Source organism: Acinonyx jubatus, chromosome B4 (genome assembly GCF_027475565.1).
Source record: "Acinonyx jubatus isolate Ajub_Pintada_27869175 chromosome B4, VMU_Ajub_asm_v1.0, whole genome shotgun sequence".
Lineage (NCBI taxonomy): Eukaryota > Metazoa > Chordata > Mammalia > Carnivora > Felidae > Acinonyx > Acinonyx jubatus.
The window spans coordinates 74,763,248-74,790,944 of record NC_069387.1 but is presented as its reverse complement, the minus strand read 5'-3'; the positions used below and the strand labels follow the sequence as shown (position 1 = coordinate 74,790,944).

The following is a 27,697-nucleotide window of genomic DNA, read 5'->3' as shown; positions in this document are numbered from 1 at the left end:
AGAGCCTGATGCAGTGCCTGAACCCACAAACCATGAGATCATGACCTGAGCTGAAGTCAGATGCTTAACCAACTGAGCCACCCAGGTGCCCCTCACTTATTTCTAAAAAGAATGAGTGCCCTCACATATGTTATTAGCCATTTTGTTATTCTCTCTCCTGACAATGCCTACTAATGCCCTGTATTTGGAGGAAGAATGGTCTTTTTCTCTGTATCATGTTTAAATGATTTAAACATGATACAAATTTCTTCTCCCATTCTGTGTCTTGCCTGTTAGCTCTCCTAAATGCCCCTTTCAATGAATAGTTCTTAATTTTAATGTAATAATGCATTGACATTCTTTCCCTTTATGATTGTTTCATTGATTTATTTATTTATTTTAAAAAATTTTTTTAACATTTATTTTTGAGACAGAGAGAGAGAGACAGCATGAACAGGGGAGGGTCAGAGAAAGAGGGAGACACAGAATCCGAAACAGGCTCCAGGCTCTGAGCTGTCAGCGCAGAGCCTGACGCGGGGCTCGAACCCACGGACCGCAAGATCATGACCTGAGCCGAAGTCGGACGCTTAACTGACTGAGCCACCCAGGCACCACTCATTTATTTATTTTTATTTTTCTGATTTCAGGAGAATTTAGTGATTCATCCCTTATATATAACACCCAGTGCTCATCCCAACAAATGCCCTCCTTAGTACCCAGTTAGCCCATTCCTCCACCAACACCCTTCCAGCAACCCTCAGTTTATTCTCTGTATGTAAGAGTCTCTTATGGTTTGCCTCCTTCTCTCTTTTTATCTTATTCTTCCTTTCCTTCCCTTATGTTCATCTATTTTGTTTCTTTTTTCTTTTTTAATGTTTATTTTTGAGAGAGGGAGGGATACACACAGAATGCAAGCAGGGAAGGGGCAAAGTGAAAGGGAGACGTGGAATCTGAAGCAGGCTCTAGGCTGTCCAACAGAGCCTTATGTGGGGCTTGAACTCATAAACAATGAGATCATGACCTGAGCCAAAGTCGGACGCTTAACCGACTGAGCTACCCAGGTGCCCCTCATCTGTTTTGTTTCTTAAATTCCACATATGATTGAAATCATATGATATCTTTCTCTTACTGATTTATTTAACTTAGCATAATACATTCTAGCTCTATCCACATTGTTGCAAATGGCAAGATTTCCTTCTCTTTGATCACTGAGTAATATTCCATTGTATATTTATACCAAATCTTTATCCATTCATCAGTCGATGTACATCTGGGGCTCTTTCCATAATTTGGCCATTGTTGAAAGTGCTGCTATAAAGAATGGGGTGCATGTGCCCCTTCAAATCTGTATTTTTGTATCCTTTGGATAAATACCTAGTGGTGCAATTGCTGGGTCACAGGGTAGCTCTAATTTTTTTGAGGAACCCCCATACTGTTTCCTAGAGTGGCAGCACCAGTTTGCATTCCCACCCACAGGGCAAAAAGGCTCCCCTTTCTCTGCATCCTCGTCAACATCTGTCGTTTCCTGAGTTGTTCATTTTAGCAACTCTGACACGTGTGAGGTGGCATCTCATTCACTGTGGTTTTGATTTGTATCTCCCTGATGATGAGTGATGTTAAGCAGTTTTTCATGTATGTTAGCCATCTGGATGTCGTCTTTGGAAAACTGTCTGTTCATGTTTTTTGCCCATTTCTTCATTGGATTGTTTTTTGGCTGCTGAGTTTGATAAGTTCTTTACAGATTTTGTATACTAACCCTTTATTTGATATGTCATTTGCAAATATCTTCTCTCATTCCATCAGTTGCCTTTTAGTTTGGTTCACTTTTTCCTTCGCTGTGCAGAAGCTTTTTACCTTGGTGAGGTCTTAATACTTCATTTTTGCTTTTGTTTCTCTTGTCTCTGGAGACATGTCTGGTAAGAAGTTGCTGCAGCCGAGGTCATAGAGGTTGCTGTCTCTTTTCTCCTGTAGGATTTTGATAGTTTCCTGTCTTACCTTTAGGTCTTTCATCCATTTTGAGTTTATTTTTGTGTATGGAGTAAGAAAGTGGTCCAGGTTCATTCTTCTGCATGTTGCCATCCAGTTTTCCCAACACCATTTGCTGATAAGACTGTTATTTTTTTCCAGTATTGGATATTCTTTTCTGCTCTGTCAAAGATTAGTTGGCCATACATTTGTGGGTCCATTTCTGGGTTTTCTATTCTGTTTCATTGATTTATGTGTCTGTTTTTATGCCAGTTATGATTAGTGCTTTTCAGGTCTATTTAAAAACTCTTTCCCTGAGATAATGTTTGAGACTTGCTTCAAAATAATCCACTGAGGGGGCATCTGGGTGGCTCACTCGGTTGGGGGTCCAACTTCAACCCAGCTCATGATCCCACGCTTTGTGGGTTCGGGCCCCACTTCAGGCTCTGTGCTGACAGCTCAGAGCCTGGAGCCTGCTTCGGATTCTGTGTCTCCCTCTCTATCTGCCCCTCCCCTGCTTGCACTCTGTCTCCCAAAAATAAATAAACATAAAAAAAAATCCACTGAGGGTGGGTGGAAGTACAGACAAAAAAGATTGGCCATGTGTTAATTACTGTACCTGAGTCATGAGTATTTGGGAGTTCACTGTATTAGTCTACTTTTATAAGCTTAAAAATTTCAAAAACAAATTAAAAGAAAATAAATGTTATTAAAAAGTCCTGAAACTTTTAAGTGATTATAGCAAGGTTGCAGGATACAAGGTCAATATACAAAAGTCAACTGCTTTCTCATATAAAAGCAATAAACAAGTTTTTTGAATGTGAAATTAAAAACACAATACCATTTATGTTACCACCCCCCAAAGTAAAATACTTACATATAAAACTAACAAAGTATGCATAAGACATATATGAGGAAAACAATAAAATCCTGAGGAAAAAAAAGAAAGAACTAAATAAAAGGAGAGCTATTCTATCTTTGTAGATAGGAAGACTCAACACTGACAAGATGTCAGTTCCTTCCAACTTGGTCTATAGATTATATACAACCCCAATCAAAATGCCAGCAATTTATTTTGTGGATATTGATAAAATGATTCTAAAGTTTATATGGAGAGGCAAAAGACACAGAATAGTCAACACAATATTGAAGGAGAATAATGCTGAAGATATGACACTACATAAATTCAAAACATATTATAAAGCTACAATAATCAGGGAGCCTGGGTGACTCAGTCAGTTAAGTGTCTGACTTCAGCTCAGGTCATTATCTCATGGTTTGTGAGTTCGAACCCCAAATCGGGCTCCCTGCTGTCAGTACAGAGGCTGCTTGGGATCCTCTGTCCCTCTCTCTTTCTGCCCCTCCCCCACTCATGCTCTCTCTCAAAAATAAACATTAAAAAAACAAAGCTACAGTAATCAAAGCAGTATAGTATTGGTGAAAGAAAACAGACAAACAAACAAACAATGGAACAGAATATAGAGAGCCAGAAATAGACCAACATAGATTTTTGACAAGGGAGCAAAGGCAATACATTGGACCTTAAGGAAGTCTTTTCAACATGGTGCTAGAACAACCAGACATCCACATGCAAAAAAAAAAAAAAAAAAAAAATCTAGACACACTTTACATTCTTTACAAATATTAACACCAAATGGATCACAGACCTAAGTGTTAACTGTAATACTATAAAACTAGAAGATAATATAAGAGAAAGTCTAGATAACCTTGGGTTTTACAGTGACTTTTTAGTTGCAACACCAAAGGCACAATCCATGAAAGGAATAGTTGATAAGCTGGACTTCATTAAAATTAAAACTTTCTGATCTCCAGAAGACATTGTCAAGAGAATGAAAAGACAAGCCACAGACTGGGAGAAAATATTTGCAGAAGACATCTGATAAAGTGCTGTTACTCAAAATATACAAAGAACTCTTAAAACTCAACAATAAGAAACAATACAATTTAAACATGGGCCAAGGCCTTAAGAGACACCTCACCAAAAAAGATATACAGATGGCAAACAAGCCAGATGGCAAAGATGCTCCTCATCACAGGTCATGAAGGAAATATAGATTAAAACAAGATGCTACTACAAATCTCTTAGAATGGTCCAAATCCAGAACACTGACAACACCAAATGCTGGCAAGGATGTGGAACAACAGGAACTCCCATTCATTGCTGGTAAAAATGCAAAATGGTACAGGCACTTTGGAAAACAGTTTGGCAGTTTCTTTAAAAACTTACCATGCAATCCAGCAATCAATCTTTTTGGTATTTACTCAAAGGAGCTGAAAACATGCCCACATAAAAACCTGTATATGGATGTTTATAGCAACTCTATTCAAAATTGCCCAAAATTCCAAGAGGTCCTTGGATAAACTATGATGGTGAATGGATAAACTATGATAGATTCAGACAAAAGAATATTATTCAGTGCTAAAAAGAAATTACCTAACAAGTCATGAAAAGACATGAAACAACCTTAAATGCATATTACTAAATGAAATAAGTCAATGTGAAAAGGCTACATCCTGTATGATTACAGCAATATGACATTCTGGAAAAGGCAAAACTAGAGTGACAGTAAAAGGATCAGTAGTTGTCAGGGGTTAAGTGGAATGAAAGATTAAAAAGCAGAGCACACAGGATTTTTAGAGCAGTGAAACTACTCTATATGACCCTGTAATAGTGGATACAGGTCATTATTCATTTGTCCAAATCCAAAGAATATACTACACCAAGAGAGAATCCTAATGTAAACTACAGACTTTAGGTGACAATGATGTGTCTATGTAAGTTTACCAACTGTAACATATGTGTCACTGTGGTGGAGGATATGGATAATGGGGGAGGGTATGTGTGGAGGTAGGAGGTATAGGGGAAATCTGTACCTTCTGCTAACTTTGCTGTAAACCTAAACCTTCTCTAAAACACATAATCTATTAAAACATTTAAAAAACACTATTGAGGAAAAAAGTTTAAAAAGGAAAGAGTCCTTCCTTTTCTGAGCCCATGAAGATACTCTTCTAAATTACATTTATAAGCTTTATTGTTTTACCTTTCACATTTAGATCTATAATCTAAACCCTGGAATTGATTTACAGGCATGAAGTAAGTAAGGAACAGAGTTGTATTTTTTCCATATGGATTTCCAAATGTCTCAGATCTAATTGAAACAAGATCATCTTTTCCTCAAGGCCTACAGTACTACTTTTCAAATAAAATCTCCATATATGAATAGCTCTGTTTCTGGGCTCTCTGTTTCATTTGTCCATATTTCCATCTTACTGGTAATACCATATTGTCTTTTTTTTTTTTTAATTTCAAATTTTAGTTAGTTAACATACAGTGCAATATTGGTTTCAGGAGTAGAATTCAGTGATTCATCACTTACATACAATACCCAGTGCTTGGGGGAACCTTCCGACTTCAGCTGAGGTCATGATCACACAGTTCTTAAGGTTCAAGCCTGTGCTGGGCTCTATACTGACAGCTCAAAGCCTGTAGCCCGCTTAGGATTCTGTGTCTCCCTCTCTCTCTGACCCATCCTACTTGCACACAGTCTCTTTCTCTCTCTCAAAAATAAACAAACATTTTAAAAAATAGACAAATTCCTAGAAACTCACACACTACCAAAACTGAAACAAGAAGAAAGAGAAAAGTTGAACAGACCTAAGACCAGCAAAGAAATTGAATCAGTAATGAAAAATCTCCCAACAAACAAGAATCCTGGGCCGGATGGCTTCCCAAGGGAATTCTACCGGACATTTAAAGAAGAGTTAATACCTATTCCTCTCAAACTGTTCCAAAAAACTAGAAACGTAAGGAAAACTTCCAAATGCATTCCATGAGGCCAGTGTTACCTTGATTCCAAAACCAGACAAAGACCCCACTAAAAAGGAGAATTACAGGCCAATATTCCCTGATAAACCTGTATGTAAAAATTCTCAACAAGACACTAACAAATCAAATTCAACAGTACATTAAAAGAATTATTCACCATGATCAAGTGGGATTTATTCCTGGGCTGCAGGGCTGGTTCAATATCCACAAATCAATCAACATGATACACCACATAAATTTAAAAAATGGGTAAGAATCGTATGATCCTGTCAAAAGATGCAGTAAAAACATGTGGCAAAATACAGCATACATTCTTGATAAAAACTCTCAACAAAGTAGGGATATATGGGACATAACTCAACATCATAAAGGCCATATAAGAAAGGCCCACAGCTAATATCATCCTCAATGGAGACAAACTAAGGGCCTTTCCCTACAGTGAGGAACAAGATAAGGATGCCCACTCTCACCATTACTATTTAACAGTACTGAAGTCTTAGCCTCAACAATCAGACAACAAAAAGAAATAAAGGGCATACAAATTGGCAAGGAAGAAATCAAACTTTCACTATTTGCAGATGACATGATACTCTATGTAGAAAACCCAAAAGACTCCACCAAAAAATCGTTACAACTAATACATGAACCCAGCAAAGTTGCAGGATATAAAATCAACATGCAGATATCTGTTGCATTTCTAAACACCAATAATGAAGGAGCAGAAAAAAGAAATCAAGGAATTAATCCCATTTACAACTGTACAAAAAAAAAAAAAGATATCTAGGAAAAAACCTAACTAAAGAGGTAAAAGATCTGTACTCTGAAAACCATACTGTCTTAATTACTGTAGCTTTACAGTAAGTCTTAATTGGATTCAGTGAGTTCTCTGATCTTGCTGTTAAGAATTCTTCAGCTATTCTTGGCCCTTTGTATTATCATATAAATTTCAGAATCACTTTGTCAAGCTGCATAAAAAATAATGTTGGGGGAGGGGCATCTGGCTGGTTCAGTTGGAAGAGCATGCAACTCTTGATCTTGGGGTTGTGAGTTCAAGCTCCACACTGGATATAGAGATTAAGAAAAAAAGTAAACTCAATAAAAATAATGTTGGGGCCTTTATAAGGATTGCATTAAATCTGTGAATCCATTTTGAAGGACAGTTATCTTCAAAATATTGAGGCTTCCAATCCATAAATATGGTATACCCTTCTATTTAAGTGTTCTTTCATTTCTTCCAGTGATGCTTTATCATTTTTTAAAAATGTTTATTTTAGAGAGACAGAGAAACAGAATGCAAGCAGGGGAGGGACAGAGGGAGAGGGAAACACAGAATCCAAAGCAGGCTCCAGGCTCTGAGCTGTCAGCACAGAACCTGGCGCAGAGCTCAAACCCACAAACCGTGAGATCATGACCTGAGCCAAAGTCGGACACTTAACTGACTGAACCACCCAGGTGCCCCAATGCTTTATCATTTTTTAATAGTGTTCTTATACATCCTTTATTAAATTTATTTCCATGTTATACTTTTGATACAAGTGTAATCGCATCTGTTTTTAAATTTCACTTTCTAATGATTTATTGCTGGTATAAACAGGTGTGATCGATTTTTGTGGGATGATTTTATACCCAGCAACACTGTTCAAATCACTAATTCTAGTAGTTTAAGCTCTTGTGGGCTTTCTACATAGGGTATCTACAAAAAACATAGAGCAATCATCAACATAATGGTGAATACTAAGACCTTTTCCTTTGAGACCAGAAAACAAAACAAAAATGCTTGCTTTGTTACTTTTTTTCCTTCCAACCTCACAGAGAAATAATTGACAAATATGATTATATATAAAGTATACAACGTGATGAGCTGATATACATGTGTACTGTTGGAATAGTGACCAAGATCAAAACAATTAACACATTCATCACCTCACATAGTTAACTCTTCTGCTTCATTACTTCTAGACAACTGGAGGTCTAATAACTACAACAAAGCAGGAAAAAGGGACAAATATCATAAATACTGGAATCCCATTATTCATGGATCATTTTATTTAGTTTCTTCTACATTTTGGAGGGGATTTAATTTTCTGTTCTTTTCCTGACTTCCTTAGAACTTAGCTCACTGATTTGTAGCCTATCTTCCTTTCTAATATATACATTTAAAGCTAAAAAAAATTAAAATTCCCTCTAAGCATGATTTTAGCTGCATGTTACAGGTTTTTGTATACAAATTTCTATTATTGCTCTGTTTAAAGCATTTTCTAATTTCATTTTGATTTCTGTTTTGATCCAACTGTTATTTAGGAGTATATTTCTTAATACTCAAATATTTGAAGATTTTCTAACTTTTGGATGACTAGCTTAAATGCACTGTAGTAAAAAAACAAGCTGTATGATTTTCTCTAAAAATTGTGGCAATTTGCTTTATGGCCAGTAGAATTTTTGAAAATGTTCTAAATGCACTTATAAAATAATAAACATATATATACTAAGCTGTTGGATACAGTTTGTTCTAATTATGATAATTATGTCACATGTGCTAGTTATATCAAATATTTTATATCCTTATTAATCCCTCACCTGATTGTTTTATCATTTACTAAGAAATCTGTGTTAAAATATCCTACTATAATTGTGTATTTCTCCTTTTAATTCTGTCAATTTTTTTAAAACCTATTAGATTATTTTTTCTGTTAAATCAAATGCTTTATCATTATGAAGTGTCCCTCCTTTATCTCTAATCATGCTTTTTTGCTTTGAAGTCTACATTGGCTGAATATTAATACATAAACATTCAGAACAGTTTTCTTTTGTTAGTCTCTAATTCTTTTTTTTTTTTATTCTGGTAAAAAAAAAAGGCATAGCATAAAACTTACATGTTCTTTCTTAACTATTTCTTCTTAACCATTTCTTAGTGTATACAGTTCAGTAGTGTTAAGTATATTCACATTATTGTACAACTAATCTCTAGAACTTTTTCACCTTACAAAACTAAAACTCTGTATCTATTAAATAACAACTCCCCATGTCCCTTAATTCCCCATAAGCCCAACTCCTAATAACTACCATTCTACTGTTTCTGTGACTTTGACTATTGATGATACCTTCTATAAGTGGAATCATGTAATATTTACATTTTTATGACTAGCTTATTTCACTTAGCATAATGTCCTTTTATTTTAAAGTTTATTTTGAAAAAGAGAGAGAGAGTGAATGGGGGAGAGACAGAGAGGGAGAAAGAGAATCCCAAGCAGGCTCTCAACACTGAGGCAGATTCAGGGCTCGATCTCCCAACCATGAGATCATGACCTGAGTCAAAATCAGGAATTGGCTGCTTAACTGACTAAGCCACCCAGACACTCCATGTTTTTAATGTTCATCCACATTGCAGTATGTAGTGACTATTTTAATTTAATAGCTTCCCTGGAGATTATAACATCAATTTTTGACTTGCAAAATTCTAACACTAATTGGCAGTTTTACCCTCTTCTTTGAAAAAGCAAGGGAGCTTATGCACCTCCCAATTTATAGGCCATGGCTACTATGCATGCTAATTCTCTATGTATTTTTAAATCCTAATAAAACATTCTTAGTCTTTTATACATCAATCTTCAGACTTGACCATGTATTTGTGGTCTGCATTGCTATTCATGCCTTCTTGCATCTCCAACTTTCCAATTGGTCTTCTATCTCAGAGTACCTTTAAATTTTTTTCAGTGGGGTGAGGACTTTTGGTTTTGTTTGTTTTGTTGCTTTTTAAAACTGTGTATTTCCACTTTATTCTAGAAGGATATTTTCACTGTATATGAGGTGTGTAGAGTTGCAGACTGGCAGTTATTTTTATTCAGATCTTTAAAGATATCATCCCACTCTCCTGACTTCTTTCTGTTGAGAAGTTAGCTCTAGGTCTGACTGTGATCATTTCAAAATTGCATAGTTTTTCTCTAGCTGGTTTTAAGATTCTCTGTCTTTGCTCCCTCAAAATTTTATTATGATGTTCCTAGGTGGATTTCTTTATTATATTTATTCTGCTAGTGATTTCTAGCACTTCTTGAATCTGTGACTTGATGGTTTTCATGAATTTTGGAACGTTATCAACAGTATCTCCTCAAATACTCTACATTATTCTCTTTCTTCTGGGGTTCCCATTACACGTATGGCATACCTATCCCTGTAGCCTCTATGTTTTTTACTTCCTCTTCTGTATTTCCTAATCTTTTGAATTTCCATATCATTTAGTTTCTTCTAACTTATCCTGCAATTAATTCACTGACTCTTCTCAGATACTATCAATCTGTTTTTAAAACCATACATTGAGTTCTTAGTTTCAATTACTACATTTCCCAGCTCTAAAATATGCATTACAAAATAGTTTTCCAGTTGGCTGCTGAACTTCTCCAAGTTGTCTTTATTTCCTTGAACATTTTAAGAATTTTTTTTTAAGAACAGTTATTTTGTTTATTTTAGAAAGAGAGAGTGAGCACAAGTGGGGGAAAGGGAAGGAGGGAGGGAGAGGGAGAGGGAGAGAGAATATCTTAAGCAGGCTCCACACTAGTGTGTAGCCCAACACAGGGCTCTATCTCACCACCCTGGGATCATCACTTGAGCCAAAATCAAGGTCAGATGCTCAACCAACTGGGCCACCCAGGCTCCCCAAGAATAGTTATTTTAAATCTGGTAACTACAATATTTGGATCTCCTGTGAATTTGTTCTATTGTCTAATGTTTCTTATTCCGTATTTATTGTTTCATCCTCTTATGTTCTAACTATTTTTTTTGTGTGTGTACTAAATAATCTATTTAAAAACCTGATAGTGAAAATAATCTGTGAGGATTTCGAGAGAGGATCTGTTTGCTTTGTACCAAGGCACCCAGTTACCTCAAACCAATTTCAGGTACTGAAATAATTTGCAACTAAGTTGCAATTCCTACAAAGGTGAGTCTATTTCCACTCATTTTTACTACTAGGACTCAGTCTCTTGGGGTCCTATGCCAGAGCAAAGGGTGGGGGGTCACAAGTCCCCGCTTACAATCCAGAAGGCCCTTAACATCAATCACTGTCCTCTTTGCTCCAGGAGTTTGTCACCATTGGCTTCTCAACTGCTCTATCCTCTTTGCATCACCCAGGTAATTGCCTGTTACTCTCCCTTCAAAATGTTTATCTTCCCTTTCTTTAGTCTAATGGATTCTTGCATGCACCAAACCAACTCTCTTGGACTAATTTTGAAAATGATACATTAGAAAAACTTGGGAAGATTTTTTTTTTTGTAGGAAGCATATAACTGAGAAGTGTAAGAAAAAACTTAAATTGATTCTAAGAATAACCTATTTTTTTAATTGCCGAGGGTAGAAAGACAAACCACATTTACTTACTTCTTTCCCACGTTATTATTAGATATTTTAGATATATTAGATATTTTACTCCTAAAAGGAAGGGAAAAAGAAATACATGGCCAATTATTTCCAGATACCTTTTGTAGAACAGTCAGCTAGAGCCTAAAATAAAATGTCCTCTTTATTGAATTTCTAAAAAGAGATGACATTAGAAAAGTATATTAAGAGTGAGTAAATGACTTTCAACAAAAAGAACTGTGTTGGGGCGCCTGGGTGGCTCAGTCAGTTAGGCATTCACCTTTGGCTCAGGTCATGATCTCACAGTTCGTGAGCTCGAGCCCTGAGTCAGACTCAGTGCTGAAAGCCTGGAGCCTGCTTCAGATTCTGTCTCTCCCTCTCTCTCTCTGCTCCTCCCCTGCTTGTACTCTCTCTCTCTCTCTCAAAAATAAACATTAAAGAAAAAAAGTTTAAAAAATAATAATAAATTAAAAAAAAAAAAAAAAAGAACTGTGGTTGAACCCAATGAACTAAAAGACCCAAAGACGTGCTTCGGTTCTGTATTAGTTTCCCATGGCTGCTATAACAAATTACCACAAACTTGGTGGCTCAAACAATGGAAATTTACTCTTTCATAGTTCTGAAGCCCACAAGCCCAAAATCAGTTTCACTGGACTGAAATCAAAGTAACGGCAAGGGCACACTCCTCTGAAGGCTTTAGAGAAGAATCTGTTCCTTGCCTTTTCCAACTGCTGGTGGGTATATAGGCATTCCTTGGCTTATGGCCATTATCACTCCAATCTCTACCCTCATAGTTATAATGCCTTCCCTTCTATCTGAAATCTCCTTCTGTCTCCCTCTTATAAGGATACTTGTGATTGCATTTAGGCCTTGCTTGGATGATCCAGGATAAGCTCTCCATCTGAAGATCTTTAATCACATCTGCCAAGTCTTGGCCATCCATACAGGTAACACCCACAGCATTTAGGATATGGGTATCTTGGGAACAGGGGAAGAAGAATTATTCAGCCTACCATAGGTTCCTAGCTCTGTAGTTAATTAACATTATAAATTACTTCCAGATATGAAATATATACGTCATGGGAATGAAAGATATAGCACAGAGAATATAGACAATAGTATTGTTAACAGTGTTGCAGGGTGACAGATGGTAGTTACACCTGTGGTGAGCACAGAGCTGTATAATTTCAAATCACCATGTTATACACCTAAAACCAACATAATAATGAGTGTCAACTATAATTCAATAAAAAATTCGTAATTAAAAATTTTAAGAAATAATTTATTTAAAAAAGAAAAAAATCTGAAATATTTTTAAAATTTTAACAAAATTTGTTTCTAGATAGTCGACAGTGTACCAAGGTACTGAGCCAGGTGTCGGAAAGACAAACAAGAATAAAACCCAGTTATTATCCCAACAGGCTCAGAGTCTAACAGAAGACAGGCATACAGTGAATGTTTATAGGTATAGCAGATGAAGTGGGAGGCAGAAAGAATAAAGAAGTCAGTTCCAATAGTTATTATGACTTCAGGGGTACCTGGGTGGCTCAGTTGGTTAAGCGTCGGACTTCGGCTCAGGTCCTGATCTCATGGTTCGTGAGTTCAACCCCCTCATCGGATTAGCTGCTGTCAGTGCAGAGCCCACTTAGAATCCTGTCTCTCTCTCTCTCAGAAATATAGTTTTAATTAAAAAAAAAATAAAAATAAAAATTCTATGACTTTATAGTTTGTAGTACTCACATTGACAGCACATATACTAAGACTGGAATGTTACAGAGAAGATTAGTGTGGCCTCCACACAAGTAAGACATGCAAATCCATGAAGTGGTCCATAAAAAAAAAAAATGTTAAAAATATATAATAAAAATTTAAAGATAAAAAATAAAAGCAGTTTTTACCTCTTCTCTTTTTTTCTCTTTTTTGAGTTTATTTATTTTGAGAGAGAAAGCGCACACAGGAGGGCAGAGAGAGAGGGAGAGAATCCCAAGCAGGCTCCACACTGTGACAGCACAGAGCCCCATGTGGGGCTTGAGCCCAAAAACTGTGAGATCATGACCTGAGCTAAAACCAAGAGTCAGTCGCTTAAATGACTGAGCCACGCAGGTGCCCCTGTAGATCTTCTCTTGAAAACGAAGTCCTCACATCCATCAGGGAAGCTATTTAAAAAGCAAACAGAACACAACATGTGTTGGAGAAGATGTAGGTAAACCAGAACCCTTGTGCACCGCTGATGGGAATGTAAACTGGTACATCTGCTACAGAAAACAAAATGGCAGTTCCTCCCCAAATCACAGAATTACTGTAAATCCAGCAATTCCCTTCTGGCTATATACCCAAAAGAAGTGAGATCAGGGATTTCAAAAGATATCTGTACACCCAAGTTCACAGCAGCATTATTTACAATAGTCAGAAAGTGGAAACAACCCAAGTGCCCATCTACAGATAAGCAAACAAAATATAATACATACATACAATGGAATATTATTCAGCTTTAAAAAGGAAGGAAATTCTGACACGTTACAACATGGATTAACTCTGACATTATCCTTAGTGAAATAAGCCAGTCATAAAAGGACAAATACTATGTGATTCCATTTGTATGAGTTATCAAGAGTAGTCAAATTCACAGAGACAGAAAGCAGAAAGTAGGATGGTGGTTTCCAGGGACTAGGATAAGGAGAGTAGGGAGTTATTGTTTAATGGATACAGGGTTTCAGTTTTATGAAATGAAAAACAGTTGGGGAGGGAAGAGGAAAGAGAGAGACATTTAGGCAGTTCTGTATAAAACAAAAAGTAGTAAAGCGAGGCACCTAGGTGGCTCAGTTGGTTAAGTGTTTGACTTCGGCCCAGGTCATGATCTCATGATTTGTGGGTTCAAGCCCTGCATCAGGCTCTGTCCTGACCACTTAGAGCCTGGAGCCTGCTTCGGAGTCTGTGCCTCTGTCTCTCTCTCTCTGCCCCTCCCCTGTTCACGGGTGTGTACGTGCTCTCTCTCTCTCTCAAAAATAAACAAACCTTAAAAAAACTTTTTGTAAGTAGTGAAGCAATTAAGCAATATTATAGTACTGGGATAGAGAAATTAATTGTTCATGCATGATCAACTATGAAATTCAAGTCAGCTATTTTACTGTTTCAGAGGTTTAACTATCAAATGTGAAGGTGTTTTGTAGCTGAATAGTTTTACAAGTGGGAAAAGAGGAAGAGAGAGAAGCAAAGTTAAGTGTGAAATGAAGTCAAAAAAAGTACAATACTTGTGAATCTGCTCTTATCACTGTAACTTGATAAATACAGTCACACATGGACAGGCAAACATGATTTTTAGGTCTAGAAAAATATTAGCAAATGTGATTGTTTAAAAGAGTCTAATGTACCATCCCCAGAGATAGTGATTCAAAAAAAATTTTTTTTAATTTCCAGAATGATTCTGAGATACACTCAAGTTATTATAATCATTCTGTCTTATCCTTCTTTAGTCTCTGAAAGCTATTTAGAGAGAAAATTAGGATCGTAAGTAATCTGTGGGATTCAGAACTAAACCTACTCCCAACCTTGGATTACCCCAGAGTTGGCTTTCTTTTATCTAGTGCTGGATTCAGACATCAGTGAGATGTAAAGGTAAAAACTATGCTTATTTATCTCACTATAACTTCATATTATGAACCTAACAGGTTCTCAAATATTTGCTATGGGTTCTACCCAAAAGTTCTTTTATTTAGCTCATGATTTTCAACATTTGGTTGCCCAACAAACAGTTCAAGAAATCCAAGGGTAAGGCCCACAAGAGATTTTTGGCAGAAGCATTTTTTACCTAATTAACTAGTAGGCCACATGAACTAGTAGGCCACTTAGGGTCTAAAGACCTGCCCACTGTTGCCACTATTTAATTCAGAGCTATTCAAACCATCAGGGATAAAGAACTAGTTGTTTTTATTTTGTTAATCTCTAATCTTTGAGGACCAATGCTTTTATAAAACAATAAAACTGCGCTTGAGAGTGGTGTGAAGAGATTGGCAAGTCCTCTCCTGAAAACACAAGTATTAAACTGAACAGGACTGTCAACAACAACCATTTCAGTGCCCTAGAATTCAACCAAAGGCACACGACAAATTGAGAAATTGCTAGAGCCTTAAGTAAGAACAATGAAGTCTGTATGCTTCTTGCCTAGGACTGATCCCATTCACCTATCTCCAGCTTTGTGGAGAACAACGGCTTTACCAGGGCAGGGCTGGCCATAAAAATCTGCAGTTTTATTGCCAAAGAAGGCTAACTAGAGAGGAAGGCAAAACTCCACAGCTCTGTCAAGCTCAAGTAGAGAACTCAGCTGGAAATGAATAAAAATAACTCATTGCTTTGTTAGCCTAAAGCTGGAGTCTTGGTTGAGTGAGTGGTAAATAAGTAGGATAGTTAACAGGGAAATCCTGGAAAAAAACACAGAAAAGCTAGATTAGCTCTTTACACATTCCTAGCTAAATGAGAAACTACGCACATGCACAGGGAAACCCAGGAGGCCAGTGGAAAGTAAAAGTGAAAACAAACTTAAGAACTGCCTGAACTTTGAACATCCTCCTCAACCCATATGGTTCAGTCAGCAGAGGATCAGAGCTTATGCATTTGAGATGTTTAGCAAAACCTCATTCCAAATCACTGGCTGACCAATAAACACTGCAGATGCAGGGACAACCCCTATATAAATATATAAAATATTTATATATTTTATATATTAAAATATATAAATATATTTTATAAATATATAAATATATTTTAATATATAAATTTATATATATTTATTTAAATATAAAAAATAAAATTAGAATTAAAAAAAATGTGCAGATACATTTGTGACTGTACACATGGGACAGGCAGAGAGGTAGATGCCTCAATTTATGTCCAAGCTAATTATTTTTAAAATACCCTCAAGAATATAAAGAATCCAGAGTTAATACATTACCTTAACTATCCACTTAAAAAAAAAAAAAAAAAAAAAAGCTAAGGGGCATGTGAGTGGCTCAGTTGGTTGAGCGTCCAGCTTCAGGTCAGATCATGATCTCACAGTTTGTGAGTTCAAGCCTTGCATTGGACTCTGCGCTGACACCTCAGAGCCCGGAGCCTGCTTTGCATTCTGTGTCTCCCTCTCTCTCTGTCCCTCCCCCACTCACGCTGGCTAGCTCTCTCTCTCTCTCAAAAAAAAAAAAAGTAAATAAACATTAAAAAAAAAAGGCTAAAAGAGGGGCACCTGGGTGGACTCCATTGGTTAAGCGACCAACTTTGGCTCAGGTCATGATCTCACAGTTCGTGAGTTCAAGCCCCACATCAGGCTCTGCTGTCAGCACGGAGCCCACTTCGGACCCTCTGTCCCCCTCTCTCTCTGCCCCTCTCCCACATTCTCTCTTTCTCTCTCTCTCTCTCTCTCTCTCTCTCTCTCAGAAATAAACATTAAAAAAAAAATTTTACTCTTTAAAAGAGATTATTAGGAAAACAGAAAGACAAGACCACAGGCTGGGAGAATATATTCAAAAATCACGTACCTGATAAAGAACTTGTATCCATAATATATAACTCTTACAACACAATAATAGTAAGACCAACAACTCAACGAAAAAGTGAGTAATGAATTTGGACAGACATTTCACCAGAAAGATAACACAATAGCTAATAATCACATGAAATGATAGTCAACATCATTAATCACTAAGGAAACCCAAATCAAAACCGTAACGAGATACCATTCCACACCCAGTAAAATAGCTATAATAAAAAAGACTGACCATACCAAGTGTTGGCAAGGATATGGCACATCTGAAATCCATATATATTTTTGGTGGGACCGTAAATGGTATGAGCCATTTCGGAAAACAGTTTGGGCACTTATCTTTGAAAATTACACATTTTTACTCTTAGGTACGTCTCCATGAGAAATGTAAACATATGCCTATATAAAGACTTGTGAGCAAAATGTTCAAATTTATAATTATTTATAATAGCTAAAACCAGAAATAATCCAAATGAATAATCAACGGCTGAATGGATAAACAAAATGTGATATAATCTGTGATATTGTAATATAATCGGAAATAAATATTTTTATCTTCATCCCCAGCTCGTGGCTAGAGCTCCTAAAACCTTTGTAATTTCCTAGGCAATAAAGGTGCTAGGACCATCTTTTGTTCTAATATTTGGTCTTTGACTTCAACTCCTGACACAGAACTCCTAATTCCCTTGGAATTTCCTGGGTGATAGAAGCGTCTTTTATTCTGTTTTTATTATATTTTTTTTAAAGAGAATTGTTCTGGGTTTTTTACGTTTTTGTTTTTAATTTTTTATTTTTAGAAGGGGAGAGCACACATGCGAGCAGGGCAGAGGAGCAGAGGGAGAATGAAAGACAGAGAGAATCCCAAGCAGGCTCCACACCTGGCTCAGAGCCCAATGCAGGGCCCAATCCCACGACCCTGGGATCATAACCTGAGCCAAAACCAAGAGTCGGACGCTCAACTGACTGAGCCATCCAGGCGCCCCAGGGACATCTTTTACTTTAATGAAGCAACTTTGGTAGGTTCCTGAATAGCTTCAGTATGGGACTGGTCACCAGAAAGATCAAACCATGATTAGAAGCTTGGAACTTTCAGCCTCACACACTTTACTCCAGGAGCGAAGCAGAGCTAGAGCTAGAGTTAATAATCATGCACAGGTGATAAAGCCTCCATTAAAATCCCTAAAGTATGGTGATTTCAGGAGCTTCTGGGTTGGGGAACACATCCATGTGCCGGGAGAGGGGCACACCCCAACTTCACAGGGACAGAAAAACTCCTGTGTTTGGGAACTTTCCAGACCCCACCTACATAGCTCTTCACCTGGCTTTTCATCTGGCTGTTCATCTGTATCTTTTATCACATCCTCTGCCATCTAATAAACCAGTGAATATAAGTGTTTCCTGGATTCTGTGAGCTACTGAACCTGAGGAGTCGTGAAAACTGCTCATTTGCAGCCAGGTTGGACCAAAGTGTCAGTCACGTGGGGACCTTCTTGCCATTGGCATCTGAAGTAAGGGAATCTTGTGGGACTGAGGCCTTAACCTGTGGGATCAAACACTAACTCCTGGTAGGTGGTACCAGAACTTAATCGAATTGTAGGACATCTGCTAGTATCAGAGAATTGGTCAGTGTGGGAAAAACACCCATCATCTGGTTACAAAAGTGTTATGAGTAGCAGACTGTAAAAGAAAAAAGTTTTTCCTTTTCATAACTTTAATATTACTTAGTAGTAAAAAGGAACAAACTACTGATATAGGCAACAACTGATGAAACTCAAAAACACTACACCAGGTAAAAGAAGGCAGACACAAAACTATATTGTATTAATTTGTTTATATGAAATCTATAGAAAAAGTAAAACTCAAGAGACAAAGATCAGTGTTTGCCTGGAACTGGGGTTGGGAGCAAGAACTGATTGTAAGCAGGTAATAAAGAACTTTCTGGGGTTAGAAAAATATTTTACAACAGGATTGTAGTGATAGCTGCAAAGCTGCATAAATTTACTGAAAAATAATCAAATTGCACATTTATAAAAGGTGATTTTTATGGTATTTAAATTATACCTCAATAAAACTGTTTTGATAAGGGCTTGGATGTTGCAGACTGTCAAATCATCGTAAGTTTCTAGACACTCTCCATTTCTAAATATTTCTCCAATGCACAGAGAGATATCAGTCCGTACTCTGAGAAGCACTGATCTAACTGATTTCTGCCAGGATGGCTAAAAGGAACAATCAATAGTTGTAAGTGAAATTGACCTTAATTTAATTTAAGCCATTCCAAGTTTAACTCCACTAAATATTTCATTAAATAAGAAATTTACATGTATCACTGACAAAAGGAAAATGTTTTCATTCCACAATAGACCATGTTTCCATAACTCATTATAAAATGACACTTTGTGGAGCACCTGGGTGGCTCAGTCGGTTAAGTGTCTGACTCTTGATTTCAGCTCAGGTCATGATCTTACCGTTCATGAATTTGAGCCCTGTGTCAAGCTCTGCACTGACAGTGCAGAGCTTGCTTGGGATTCTCTCTCTTATGCCCCCTCTGTCCCTCCCCCCACCAAGAATAAATACACTTTAAAAAATAATAAATAAAATGACTCTTTGTAAATGAGTATCACTAGAAAACAAAAACTACCATATTAGCTCTCTTTTTGATGTTTTAAAAGCTAAGTTTATAGAGTCAGTATAATTATTTGGACTAACAAAGCCCACAACAATCAAATTTTAAATATATAAATGAATACATGAAATAAAATTATATAAATATTTTGTACTTTTTTTATTCAAATAGATTATACATACAGATTTACTTCAGAGAAAGTCCTAACAACAAATAAGCTTTCTTTTGTTTCCAACTAAGTTTTAATTCAGGCTATGTTCAATCAAAATTTGTTAGCACTTAATACCTATGATATGGTCAAAAATCTAAATTCATTTTATAGTAATTAGATAGCAATTACAAAAAAGTAATGAATCTTTCTTCCAGTTCTGGAAAAACACAGACATGAATTAAACAAAGACTCTAGTTTTAACAAGGTCAAAGCAATCTGCTGAAGTTAACTTTTTAAGGAAAAATTAAATGCTAAACTTTTTAGAAGAAATTGTTTTATTTTAAAGTCTAGAGTCCTATTTTTACTATTGTATTTCTCATTTGTCGGAGGAAAACAGATACTCCATGTTTCCAGCATAACTAGGAAGAAAGCAAACTGAATCATGATGATTAAGAAGAAACAAACTTTGATTATAAAAACTTTTCAGTGGATAATCTCACTGCGTAAAACAGCTCAGTTTCTTTAGTAATCTAACCATTCCTTAGAACTCAAATTTCCTTTATATAGATTTACTATACAATGAAACTACAGCTTTCACAAACACAAGCAACTCTGGTACATTATTTTCTTAGAATTAGGTTTTTGAACTACCAGGTCAAAATTAAGTTTAAAAGCATTTCCTTCATAGGGGTGCCTGGGTGGCTCAGTCAGTCGGTTAAGCATCTGACTTCGGCTTAAGTCACAATCTCACAGTTCGTAGGTTCAAGCCCCATGTCAGGCTCTGTGCTGACAACTCAGAGCTGGAACCTACTTCGGATTCTGTGTCTCCCTCTCTCTCTGCCCTTCCCCTGCTCTGTCTCTCAAAAATAAATAAACCCATTAAAATAAATAAAATTAAAAAATAAAAGCATTTCCTTCATATTCAACACATGACACTTGAATCTATAGCTTTGTTTTGAATTAAAGAACATTAAATTTAAAATTGGGGCGCTTGGATGGCCCAGTTGGTTAAGCATCCGACTTCAGCTCAGGTCATGATCTCACAGTTCGTGGGTTCGAGCCCCACATCAGGCTCTGTTCTGACAGCTCGGAGCCTGGAGCCTGTTTCAGATTCTGTGTCTCCCTCTCTCTCTCTGCCCCTCTCCTGTTCATGCTCTGTCTCTGTCTCAAAAATAAAAAATAAACAGTAAAAAAAAAATTTTTTTTAATAAATAAATAAATTTAAAATTAAATTGAATGAGGCGGAAAAAAGCCAGGATAGCTACGGTCATTCTTTTAACAAATATATTCCAGTTATGTATAATAAATAGTTCTAGTGCTATTGTTAAATTTGTTCCTTTGCATTTTTCCAGCTCTTCTAAAAAAGTTGAAAAAGTGATTTTATGGAGTCTCTATTGTCTTTCCCCTTCTCATAACTATTCTTGGTATTTCTTGATTCTCTGGATCTTATATTTTACTTTAGACAAGAAGCTAGAGTAGTAATCCTGGAAGGAAAGCTAACGAAGGAATCTAAAAGTAAGTGCCTGGAAGCACTTACTCTTGCTTCATTTCCTGTCTCCAATGAAAGAATCAACTCATCAGATATAGAATATCCTGCAGTAAGTTATCTCCCACCATGCCCCCTAACATGTGTTCATACTCCAGAGAGTGCATTTCCTAGACGCAGTTGGCTTTCTGGCAAATGTATCCCAATTTAATATAAAAGTAGAAAAGCAATTGTTATATGAGTTAATTCCCAAACTAGTAACACACAAAACTATACTCTAATATCTACAAATACTTAAAGAGACAACAGATTAAGTTGTGAATGTTGTATACTCTTCTAAAATTAATGGCAGTCAAGACAAGGAGATAAGTTATACCTATCAGTAGTATTGCATTGAGTGAGGGAAAACATGACCATTCAAAACACATTAAGAGAACCTTTTAAAAATATATATACCATTATTTCATAACTATGCTTTTAACAATTTATGCCCACATGCAATCTTACCCTTCTGGTTTTGTTTCCTAGACATTGTGATTTCTTTGATCTCAAAAAATACAGATGAAAAATATCCTTTTGCCTTGTCTGGGTTCTGACTGTAGTTCTCTCTGATTTAAAAGTAGGCAATGGAAGTCTGTAGTTGGAGATGATAAATACTAAATCCTGGTTATCTGAAATTCTGCTCACTAGCTGTTGATCTCCTTTCCTTCTCTTCTATCAACTTGTCAGGAAATATCATCGCAGACATTCATGTCTTTTTTTCCAGGGAGATTCTGGAGGGAAAACACAAACACATTCACTGTTACAGTAACAGCCATCTGTACAAAATTTCTAACCGATACCACAGAATTTAGTTTGTATTTTTTCTAAAGAAAACTGGCTATTAAAAGTACTCTAGGAGCGCTTAGATGGCTCAGTTGGTAAAGCATCTGACTCTTGGTTTCAGCTCAGTTCATGATCTCACAGTTCATGAGTTCAAGCCCCGCATCAGGCTCTGTGCTGAAATCGTGGAGCCTGCTTGGGATTCTGTCTCCCTCTCACTTTGCCCTTAACCCTGCTCACTTTCTACTCGTTCTCTCAAAAATAAACATTAAAAAAAAAAAAATAGTACTCTAGAAAGAATGTAGCCATAAAAAGCAATATTTTAGTCTGTGAGAAACTTTAATCTTGGAGAAAGAGACAACCAAAAAACAGACTCTTAACTATAGAAAACAAACTGATGGTTACCAGAGGGGAGGTGGGCATGGATAGGTGAAATAGGGGGTGGGGATTAAGGAGCGCGCTTGTCATGAGCACTGGATGATGTATGGAATTGTTGAATCACTATATTGTACACCTGAAACTAATACAACACTGTATGTTAACTATACTGGAATTAAAGAAAAAGAAACTTTAATCTTAGAATCAGAACATCTCCTTAGTTCAGGAAAAAAAGTTGTCTTACTCTTATCTTTTGTATCTATCTCAAAAGTCTTATCCTCATCTCTGCTTCACAAACTAAAATATTATCTCTTGTCACTCCCTAAGACCTTTCTTATCACCTGCTCTTCCTGCCCAAATCAAGGATCTTTTTCTGCCTCTAGGATTTCCTCTATCTAACTTCTCTTCAGGCATCCCAGCTCAAATACAGCTGCAAGAAAACTGGGGAAGGGGGTGGGTGAATGGGGAAAGAACAAAGCAATTTTAATAAAAACTGAAACATCAAAATTTGGATTATTCCATAGTGCAAGAAACTTCTATAAGTTGTAAAGATACAAAATGCTATTTTCTTCTGTATTACTTAACTTTAAAAAATACATGCCTAAGATTTCGGGGTAAAGAAAGCATGATGAGGATCAAAGAACTCTTACACCTAGACACATGATAGGAAAAACATTTTACATAATGCAACCCAAGAAGGAAATGAGAGCAACCCTCTGTGAAATACTCTCCAATGTGGAAGGAGGAGAAGGAAGGAATAAGTAGACAGCTGTGGTAAAGTTTAAAAAAATCCACCAAAAGTAAGAGCCTCTGTGGACACAGAGAACAGATTAGTGGTTACCTGCAGCAGAGGGGGTGGGAAAATGTGTGAAGGGGGTCAAAAGGTACAAATTTCTAGTTAAAAGATGAATAAGTCACGGGGAAGTAACATACAGCAAGATGACTAGTTCATACCATATTCCATATTTGAAAGTAGCTAGAAGAGTGGATCTTGAAAGTTCTTATCACAAGAAGAAAATTTTCGTACAGTGACAGATATTAACTGGACTAATTGTGGTGATCAATTTGCAATATATATAAGTACTGCGTTATTAGACTGTACACCTACAACTAGTATGTCATGTCACTTACATCCCAAGAGTAAGATTCTCTACAAACCACTATAGGACTTGAGGAAAGACTGGGTGAACCTCAGGAGCTTACTATCTTTCAGAGAATTGAGTCAAATTGGGAGAATCAGTCAAAGCCTGTGAAAGTATGTGGAATTTACCACTGGATAGAGCGGGCCTGAGAGAAAACATTTTATGAGATTTTAGAAGAAAGAACAGAATTTAGATCTACTGCAAAGGATTAAACTCTTCAATGGCAAGCTCTTCTTTACCCTCATGTCCTCAGCCTAAAGAAAAGAGGATGAAAGCAAAAGTCAACAACTAACTGTAGCTGATGAGCAGGGTTTGGTGGGGATAGGTCCCAAATAAGGTGGGAAACATATCAAAGATATTTTCATCCGTACTCTGTAATTACAAACGAAAATTGTGAACACAGCTGTCCACATAAAACATAAAGAAGATAAAAAAAAACAAACATAGTAACTATAAAATCTATAACAAAAGAGATAACAAGAGAGAGGAAATTACCATGCAGCAGAGGAAGAAACAAATCAGGGAAACAATATAACCCCCCAAAACCAAAAGCGGATTCTCCCTTGAATACTAAGTTGAATACTTCAAGAAATGGGATTCAATAAAATAAGAGCTAGAAAATAAATGATAAAAATAGAATGAGGGGTGCCTGGATGGCTCAGTCGGTTAAGTGTCCGACTTTGGCTCAGGTCATGATTTCACCGTTCACGGGTTCGAGCCCCACGTCAGGCTCTGTGCTGACGGGTCAGTCTGGAGCCTGCTTTGGATTCTGTGTCTCGCTGTCTCTCTGCCCCTCCCCTGCTCATGCTCTGTCTCTCAAAAATAAATAAACATTGAAAACAAATTAAAAAAAAAAAAAGAATGAAAGAAAGTAGATTGCAAAACTAAAGAAAAACTAAAAATCAAAACAACACCATTATAGATCCAGTAAGAAGTCAGAAATAGCAAGAAACAGAATAGTACAGATGAAAATCGGGGCGCCTGGCTGGTTTAGTCACAAGAACATGTGACTCCTGATCTCAGGGTCATGAGTTTGAGCCCCATGTTGGCTACAGGGATTCCTTAAATAAAACTTCCAAAAGTACAGTTGAAAATAGAAAAAATGGAATGGAGCAAAGCCTTAAGAAGAAAAAAGAGATTGCAACTAGAAAACAATGTTAGAGGGGCTCCTGGGTGGCTCAGTTGGTTAAGCATCCGACTTCAGCTCAGGCAGGTCATGATCTCATGGTTCACGAGTTTGAGCCCTGTGTCGGGCTCTCTGCTGACAGTTCAGAGCCTGGAGCCTGCTTCAGATTTTGTGTCTTCCTCTCTCTCTGACCCTCCTCCACTCATGCTCTGTCTCTGTCTCTCTCTCTCTCTCTCTCAAAAATAAATAAATATTTAAAAATTAAAAAAAAAAAAAGAAAAGAATATTAGAGCACTAAAATGACCCAATCTAAGGATAATTAGGATCAATACAGGGACTCAGAAAATAAAGAACTCAATAAAGGAAACAAAAAAGCATTTACAGATAATATGCAAGAAAATTCCATTGAAATAAGGGATCTGAATCTGTTCACTCTCCACCTCCAATCTACCAGAAGAAATCCCATCTTTTCTACCTTTAAAATACATCACAATTGGAGCACCTGTGTGCTCAGTCAGTTAAACATCCGACTCTTGATTTCGGCTCATGACCTCATGGTTTGTGAGTTCAAGCCCCACGTTGGGCTCTGTGCTGATAGCATGGAGCCTGCTTGGGATTCTCTCTCTCTTCCTTTCTCTCTGCCCCTCCCCTGATCAGGCTCACTCTCTCTCTCAAATAGTTAAATTTAAAAATAAAATACACCAGAATTGAACCATTTCTCACTACCTCTCCTGCTATAGCCTCATCTAAGCCACAATCATTTCTCCCCTACATTGCTATCATCAGGACTGTAACAGTCTCTTAACTGGCATCCCGAGTCTTCTATCATGCCACTCTCCAGCTTCCATTTCACTTTAGCTGCTTTTAAAATTTAAGACAAACTGTGTCTCAAATCTGCTGCTCAAAGCCCTCCAGCTGCTCCCCATTTCATTCAAAGTAAAAATCAGAGTCCTTACAGTGAGTAGCCTAAAAGGTCTTATCTGCTCTAGTACCCTGTCCCAATCCTCTCTTTATCTCTCTGACATAATTTCCTACTATTCTCTCCCTCCAGTACTCCATCTAGCCATACTGGCCTCTTTGTTGCCCCTTTTATATCCTAGATATGTTCTCACCTTCAGGCCCTTGAGGTTCTCCCTGTGTCAGGAATGTTCATCCCTAGATACCTATCTACATGAAATAGTTCCTCACCTCCTTCAGGTCTTTTCTCAAATGCTACCTTCTCTGTGGTTATTCATGAAAACCTACTGAACTTGGGGTAAGAAAAGCGAGAGTCCATGGCATTACTGCCTAAGGCTGTTCCCATTACCCCCACATCAGTGGGAAAGTAGTTCTACCAAGGTGGGGAAAGCCATAAAAACTAGCAGCTTCACTCACAGAGAGGGCTGACTCGATTTGAGTCAAAGCACAGAACTCCACGCCCATCAGCATTGTCAGTAACAATGTGTATTCTTGGTGGCAAAGGGCCGAAGGATGCTGTCTTGGTTGGTACAAGCAATGGGCCAGCAGACTAGACAGAATTTAAAAGGGAAATCTGGAAACAAGACTATAAAGGATAAGTGCTCACATAGCCACACTAGAGAGACAAGAGAGGACCTACTAGGAGCCTGTACACACAGGAAGAAGAAACAGGAGAGGGCTCAGTGGAAAGTAAAAGTCTGAGCAGATTTTAAAAGGAGCTCCCCAACACACACAAAGATCTACTGGCACAGAGTGGTAGCCCTACTAGCTCACATGTGTTTAGCACAATCTTTGACAAATGGTTAACTGACCACTAAGCCATATGGATATAGGTGTGATTCCAGGAAAACACTCTTAAAAAAAATAAAAACAAAACAAAACAAAAACAACCCGAGCAGGTATTACCAGCCACACACTGGGAAGAAACATTCCACAGATTTAGTCCTGACGATAAAACAAAAAAAAAAAACTCTCAAAGGAAAAAACAAACCAGAATCCAAAGTTGCTACAATATATTATGTAAAATGTCTAGTTTCAACAAAAATTTATGAGACATGTAAAGATGCAGGAAAGTATGACCCAAACTGAAGAGGGAAATAAAACCTCTCATGGAACTGAAAATGTCCCTAAGTAGGACCAAATGCAAACTAAACAAAATCTTCCAACTACTTTAAAGAACTAAAGAAAAATATGAAGACAATGTCCCAAACAAACAGGAAATATCAATAAAAAGATTGAATCATAAAAAAGAGACAAATAGAAACTCTAGAGATGAACACTGGAGTATAAGGGGGGAAAAAAAAATCAGAAAACTTGATATCTAATCTGAAAAGAAAAGAATAAAGAAAATCAAAGCCCAGAGACCTATGGAACAACATCGAGTATAATATACACAACTTAGGAGTTCCAGAATTGGAGAGAAAGGACAGAAATAAGGACCAAAAACAATGCAAACTGATATATTTTTAAAAATTAATCTACAGACTTAAGAAGCTCAATGAACTACAACTACAATAAACACAGAGTTCCATACCTAGATATATAGTAAAACTGATGAAAGCCCAAAACAGAAAATCTTGAAAGAAGCAAGAAAAAACAAACTCATCATTTACCAGGAAACAACAATATAACTAGTTGCTGATTTCTCATCAGAAACAAGGAAAGTCAGAAGACAGTGAGTGAAATGACATATTCAAAATGCTGAAAGAAAAAACTGTCAAGCAATAATTCTATATCTAGCAAAACCATCTTTTAAAAGTAAAGGTGGGCAATCAAGAAGAATGAAATCTTGCCATTTACAACAACATGCATGGAACTAGAGTGTATTTATTATGCTAAAGCAAAATAAGTCAGAGAAAGACAAATCATATGATTTCACTCATATAGGGAATTTAAGAAACAAAATAGATAAATATAGGGGAAGGGAAGCAAAAATTAGATAAAAACAGAGAGGAGACAAACCATAAGAGACTCCTAAATGCAAAGAACAAACTGAGGGTTGCTGGCGAGGTGTTGGGTGGGGGGATGGGCTAAATGGGTGATGGGCATTAAGAATGACACTTGTTGAGATGAGCACTGGTTGTTACATGTAAGTGATGAATCACTAAATTCTATTCCTGAAATCATTATTACACTATATGTTAACTTGGATTTTAAATAAATAAATAAATAAATAAATAAATAAATAAATTAAATAAAATAAAGTGAAGGTGGGAAGGGGTGCCTTGGGTGGCTCAGTCAGTTAAGTGTTAAGTGTCTGACTTCAGGTCAGGTCATGATCTCACAGTTTGTGGGTTCGAGCCCTGAGTAGGGCTCTGAGCTGATAGCTCAGAGGCTGG

The 27,697-nt window shown here is 36.9% G+C and overlaps 1 protein-coding gene and 1 non-coding gene across 3 annotated transcripts in view; one reads left to right on the top strand and one right to left on the bottom strand.

The window, feature by feature from the left end:
- SPATS2 (spermatogenesis associated serine rich 2) overlaps nucleotides 1–27,697 on the bottom strand; it is a 146,978-nt gene that overhangs the window by 54,506 nt on the left and 64,775 nt on the right. For both annotated transcript variants that reach the window (XM_027036046.2, XM_027036047.2), the window contains exon 2: nucleotides 21,441–21,706. In XM_027036046.2, coding sequence (XP_026891847.1) covers nucleotides 21,441–21,465 — 25 coding nt within the window. In that variant the 5' untranslated portion in view covers nucleotides 21,466–21,706. The remainder of the gene's footprint in view (nucleotides 1–21,440; nucleotides 21,707–27,697) is intronic.
- Nucleotides 12,873–12,979, top strand: LOC113593117 (U6 spliceosomal RNA). Its single transcript, XR_003413176.1, has one exon. It is a non-coding gene; the product is annotated as a U6 spliceosomal RNA (small nuclear RNA).